General features: G+C 35.7%; 2 protein-coding genes across 3 annotated transcripts; both read left to right on the top strand.

The window, feature by feature from the left end:
• Positions 1–1,392: 1,392 nt before the first annotated feature.
• pyurf (PIGY upstream open reading frame) lies at positions 1,393–3,290 on the top strand. 2 transcript variants are annotated; one of them, XM_088079675.1, is made up of 3 exons: positions 1,393–1,700; positions 2,965–3,139; positions 3,173–3,290. In XM_088079675.1, exons 1-2 carry the CDS (start codon positions 1,498–1,500, stop codon positions 3,113–3,115), a joined length of 354 nt encoding a protein of 117 aa, XP_087935801.1. In that variant the 5' UTR covers positions 1,393–1,497; the 3' UTR covers positions 3,116–3,139; positions 3,173–3,290. The 2 variants fall into 2 exon arrangements, with proteins under 2 accessions (XP_087935801.1, XP_042370155.1); XM_042514221.2 differs by having other exon boundaries at positions 1,394–1,700; positions 2,965–3,290.
• A 7-nt stretch (positions 3,291–3,297) lies between these two features.
• LOC148189086 (phosphatidylinositol N-acetylglucosaminyltransferase subunit Y-like) lies at positions 3,298–5,874 on the top strand. The gene has a single exon (XM_088079676.1). It carries the CDS (start codon positions 3,304–3,306, stop codon positions 3,514–3,516), a length of 213 nt encoding a protein of 70 aa, XP_087935802.1. The 5' UTR covers positions 3,298–3,303; the 3' UTR covers positions 3,517–5,874.
• The last annotated feature ends 127 nt before the right edge of the window (positions 5,875–6,001 follow it).

The following is a 6,001-nucleotide window of genomic DNA, read 5'->3' as shown; positions in this document are numbered from 1 at the left end:
AAAGGTTTTGAATACAGAAAAACACACAAATACATAAAAACAATATATAAAATACACACAATACACACACTAAGGCCAAAATATACAAGATGCTAAATATAGCCAAAATAGAAAATAAATGAAAATTGAAAATAAAAACAAAAAACAACCCCCCACCAAAAAGAATATATATATATATATATATATATATATATATATATATATATATATATATATATATATATATAAATATAATGTAATTTAAGAAAGATTGTATTTTCGTTAAAAGTGCAGAAGGTCTCCCATCATAAAGTAGAAGTGGGTGCTAGATTTTCCGAAACCTCTCAATTGCAACGACAATAACTTTTATCTAATTTAAAAGGTAAAAAAAAAAAAAAAAAGTTGTGGTTTCTCCAGAGCTCAAGTCCCAAAAGGTTTCTCTCAGAAACAGAAAAAAAGTTATTTGATTTTCATTTCAAAATCCAAAAATTAAAAACCAGCCAGTTTTAGTTTCAGGGGTCACAAATGCAGTTTTTGTTTTTTAACTAATACTTTCTTCTTCTTCTGATCTAGACCGGCCGAGTGAGTCAGCAAACACACAAAGTTTCAGGTAGAAACACAAAGAGACGAAACACAGTTCACACCTCACAGTCTATGATTAACACACACACACACACCGACACACACAGACACACACAGACACACACTGACGCTTTCTAGGAGTCACTTTAACAAACAGACCGGCTAAAAACATCGACACCGCACAGAATGTGTTTATAAATCTTTCATTATAGAATTTGTTGTTGTTGTTATTATCACTGTTGTTAGCACTGTTGCATATTTTGCAGTCATTCTTTTAACTAATTGTCTTTCAGTTTATTATTATTATTATACTTTCTTTTGTTGCATACCATTTCCAAACAGCTATTTAGTTTGCAAAATACCACAAATAAATTCCTCCAATCAAAATAAACATCCAAAGACATAAATAAATGAATGAATAAATAAAAAAGGTGAAAAAGAAGAAAATAAATGGAGAGATGGAGACAATTCAGCAGAAGCAATGGTCACCATATTCTCACTGGTCATATACATCCATTTATTATTATATTATATTATATTATATTATATTATATTATATTATATTATATTATATTATATTATATTATATTATATTATAACAACAACAATAATAATAATAATGATAATAATAATAACAGTTTATTTATTTATTTACTTATTTATCGGTTCCCCAGTTTATTAATTTATTTTTGGGGGGTCTGGGGCGGGTTGGATATGTGTTTGAATGTTTTTGTGTACACTGACTGAAAACCTTATAAATAAAGTTTTTTAAAAAAGCTCTCATATGAGGCGGGTCAACAGCGGAACTAATGATGCCCGTTTCCAGTTTACAGGAAGGGGACTCATATTGCGGTTGCACACTCTTTTGAATAAACGCTTCCTGCTTCCTGTCGGGCTGTTTTGGGATTTGGGGCAGCTCGCGGCTCAGTCTCGGTCATGTTTCGTCGTGTTTTGGGCAGACTGGTGACAGAGACAGTTTTTGTCCAGCAGCATGTGAGTCCTGCAGCTGTGTGTCCCCGTCCGTCCGTGTCCTCCGCGTCGCTCCGCAGCTTCTCTGATGTGAAGGACGAAGTGCAGCCGCCTTTTGACGCGTCTCTGCTCCACGTCCTGGTGTGTCCTCTGTCCAAGAAGCCTCTCAGGTGAGACAGACCCGGGACAGACGGATCAGGTCCAGCGAAGCTGCGTCGCTGTTGTCTGTAGCGGAAGCTCAGCGGCCTGTGCAGGAAACACACTGTCCTCTGGAGACGCCGCAAACCAACGACGCTTCATTTTTTATTTAGTTTTTAACTTTTATTCGTTTTTTCCAGATATTTTAAACATTACGCGAGCGTTTTTAAAAATTAAATCAGTTAAAAAAAGACAAAACAGAGACAAAAACCTTGTGGACAAACTACAAACAAACACATATAAAGATCTTTATATGAGGGGAGACTGTGTTTGGTGATAAACTAAATAAAATTTTAGTTTAATTATTATCAAAATAAATAGTCTTTTGAAATGTTCAGACATGCAAAGTTGTATTTTTGTGAATCTTTTATTCTGAAAATAATGGTAAAGTTTTTAGAAAGAAAAACAAAACAAAAACAAATGCCTCTTGCATTTATGTGAATGTAAAGTAAAAAATGTATTTAACGAAAAAATTCTAAAAATAAAAGCAGATGTTTGGACAAATCCTCCCTCTTTACGTTCGAGTTTAGTTATTGTAAAATTGGTCTAAAATCTTTATTCCAAATTACGTAAAAAAAACCAAAACAAATTAAATCACACTTTCCTCAAGCTGCAGGAACTCTTTATTTGGGATGAAATTTAAGACCAATTTTACACTAACCAAAACTGAACAAAAGTTAATAACATTAGGGGTTTCCAAAAAAAAAAAAAAAAACATTCAAAATGCTAAGAAATGCAAAGCAGTATTTCTGTCGGTCTTTTCTGACGTTGCGTTGTAAAATCTGAAAACAATAATAAAGTTTTTAGAAAGAAAAAACAAAAACAAATACCTCCTGCAGTAATGACACAAAAAGTCACCTTTTATGTTGCAATAAAAATAAAGTAAAAAAGTTTGGGAACCGCTGAGTTAAGATACTGTGAGAGACTTTGTCCATGTTCTGAGGCTGAATGACTCACAGAGCGAGTCTGCTTTCTCACAAGTTTATTCATTTTTCTCATAAAGTTTATTCCTCTTTCTTATAAAATTTATTCCTCTTTCTTATAAAGTGTAAACCTTTTTCTCACCAGGTTTATTTAGTTATTCGTTAGTTTATGCTACTATTAATCGCGTTAATCGTCTCTTTGTTTTTAGATTAGTGAATTCAGCCCTTCTGAAGACTTTTTTAGGATCTGTGGGGACTCTGGTTGTTAAGAGCAGCGGTGCGCGTGGATTACGTGGTTTTCGTCTCTCCGCAGGTACGAGCCAAAGACCAACGAGCTGATCAACGAGGAGCTCGGCATCGCCTATCCGATCATCGACGGCATCCCCAACATGATCCCGCAGGAGGCCCGACTCCTGCAGAAAGACCCCGACAACGCGACTTCAACCGGGCCAACACCAGCGTAGAAACTCCGTCCGGACACCGTCAGCACACCGTCAGGACACCGTCCGGACACCGTCAGCTGAGTTCAGGAGACTCAAAAATATTTGGAAAACTAACCGGATCTCACTCAGCTCAAACACCTATCTGTATCGCGGCTCAGTGAAAACGTCTTTTCTGCAGCGGTGTCCCGTAAGCAACCCCCCCTGCAGGCATGTTTTCGCTGTCCATGATGGTGGGACTCGTCCCCATAGTGTCCCTGCTGGGTTTGTTTTACTCCGCCGCGGTGGACGAGAACTTCCCGCAGGGCTGCACCAGCAGCAGCAGCGTGTGCTTCTACAGCCTGCTGCTGCCCGTCACCGTCCCGGTCTACGTCTTCTTCCACCTCTGGAGCTGGATGGGCATCAAGCTCTTCAGACACAACTAGACCCTGATTCTGACAAAAACCAGAGGGGACAGAGAGACGTCACCTCAGCGCCTTAACCCTTTGAAACCAGAGCTGATATGTTAGATTGGGGGGAGGCAGTGAGCAACTTGGCAAGAAACGTCCCACACAAGATTTTAGGTGACTCATTTTTTCATCTAGAATAAAATTTAAGATCAGTTTTACAATAACCAAAATTGGAGAAAAGACCTTAAACTGACATGCATTACTTACCGTTAGGAGACAACAAATCAAAAAGACCACGACAAAAGTCCAGAAAATTATTCATAATCGTCATAATTATAGTTAAATATTTAAAATAGTGGTACAGAAATAAATGTATACACATATTTATTTTTTTTTTCTAATTTTCTTTTGGGTTTATTCTTGTGGGTTTGGACATGTCCCACACATTGCAAAAAATTAGTAAAAAGTGACAGAAAAAGGGCTGATTTTATTCAAAGGGGGAAAATAAAAATTAAAAAAGGAAAAATGTCCAGAAAACTTTTCATAATAATTATAATTATATTGTCTAAATATATATATATTTGAAGTGTTACAGAAAAAAAATCTACATATATTTCTTTCATTTTCCCCCCATTTTCTTGTGTTTATTTACTTTTTGTTTTTTGTTTGACCTTTTTTTTTGGCATATTTTCTAGTATTTTTCTGGGAATAGTTTTTTTTAAATTTCTTGCAAATGTTTGGACCACATATTGTTAAGCTGCTCATTGCCTTCTCCTCGTTTTTGCAAGACATCAAACAATTTTGCTCAGATTTGCACTGCTAAGCTCAGAAAAACTGAACTTTTAATCCTTTGAAACCTGGGCAAATAGTTTAAAAACATAGCAGGAAGGCAATGAGCAACTAAAGATGAAATCACCCAGAAATTAGCAAGAAATTAGGAAAAAATACCTGAAAATTAGAAAAAGGAAAAAAAAGCAGTCAAGTGACAAATGGCAAAGTTAAATAAAAAAAATTGAAATATTTAACTATGCTTATTTAAAATGTATTTTCTAGAAAAATTTCCACAGCCTTTTAAAAAAATAATATTCTAAATCTACTAATTTTTGCAATTTATTGGACATTTTTTGAAAAGTTGCTCATTGCTTTTTTCCCGTGTTTTTTGAAAGAAATCAAACCAATTTTCTCAAAGATTTGAATACTTGTGAAAGGCGTCTGAATGCAGTGATGTCGATTCAGGTTTCAAAGGGTTAAGCAGCACGGTGTGAAGCATCGGCAGGAAGACTCGGGGAAACTGGGATCTGACTCTCAGAGTGCTGAAACTGCGGTGTGAAGCTTCATAAGCTCTGTAATGTCTGGTTTTGCTCTTTGTCAGCTTTGATAATCTCTCCGGCTGCTTTGATGAATAAATATGACAGAATGTCGCTCCGGACCGTTCAGAGGGATCATTTCTCACAGAGCAGCAGGGTGAGGGACGGGGACACCTCTGACACACTGAGTTTTCCTCTCTGGGAGAAACGAGGTGCTAAAATAATCCTCTGACGTGCTGATGTTTCGTGTTTTGGTGAACTGCAGCTGCTTTGTGCGTGTTTCAGCGCTCACAAACACCGTGGCGCTGGTAGTTTTCCCCGTGGTGTCCATGGTAACGTGACAGCATGACGTGTGTCTGCTGTAACACGCGCTTTGATTGAGATGTGAAATAAACAGACATTTTAGGACACGAGGCAGAACTAAAAAAGGTCAGAAGGAAACTGAATGCAAGAAAAAAAAGTGAACTGTCGCAGTTTAAACAGGTCAATCTTAACAGTGAACATGGGGGACTTTTACTGGTTGTCACGTTTGCGTTTGAATGGTGGTTATGTGGTTGTGCTTGATTTCTGTCAAAAACATGGAAAGAAGGCAACGAAGAAGGAAAATTGCCTAAAAATAAACAAAACAAAAACAAAAAATACAACAAGGCAATGAGCAAAGAAATAAATGAGCCAAAAATAAGGAAGATTTTTGTTAAAAAATACACAATAAATTACCTAATTATAAATAAAAATAAAACAAAACAAAAAATAAAGTTTAAAAAAAAAATTAAATCGCCTTAAAAAAATAAAATAAAATTTCTCAAGCTTTTTTTGTTTTCCCTAGCTTTAAAAAAAAAATCTAAATCTATTAATTTCTTGCAAGTTGCTCGTTGCCTTTCTGGCATGTTTTTGAGAGAAATCAAACAAATTTTGCTCAGGGTTTAAAGGGTTAAATACTTGTTAAAAGCATCTGAAAGCAGAAACAAGAAAAGTGATGTCACTTTAGGTTTCAAAGGATTAATTGTGTAAATTGTGACAAACTCCATACGTACATCACTACGAAGGTCAAATTAATAATAAAAAAATATACAACTTGTTACTGAAACTGTATATTCTGACACTGTTTAAACTAACGTACAAAACAACTGTTCTGCACATTAAATACACTTAAATCGATCAAATGCTTTCTTAAACACAGAACAGACGACAATCAAAACTATGAACTACAATTT

The sequence above is a fragment of the Plectropomus leopardus genome, chromosome 7 (genome assembly GCF_026936395.1).
Source record: "Plectropomus leopardus strain MGB_pleo_1.0 chromosome 7, ASM2693639v1, whole genome shotgun sequence".
In the NCBI taxonomy this organism is placed as follows: Eukaryota; Metazoa; Chordata; class Actinopteri; order Perciformes; family Serranidae; genus Plectropomus; species Plectropomus leopardus.
This window is presented reverse-complemented; position numbering and strand designations above follow the sequence as displayed.

Bases quoted from the DNA above. Each gene is read 5' to 3' on its own strand.
- pyurf (XM_088079675.1), top strand. From the start codon at position 1,498: ATGTTTCGTCGTGTTTTGGGCAGACTGGTGACAGAGACAGTTTTTGTC. The intron at 1,701-2,964 runs GTGAGACAGACC...GTCTCTCCGCAG, and splicing joins CTGTCCAAGAAGCCTCTCAG to GTACGAGCCAAAGACCAACG.
- LOC148189086 (XM_088079676.1), top strand. From the start codon at position 3,304: ATGTTTTCGCTGTCCATGATGGTGGGACTCGTCCCCATAGTGTCCCTG.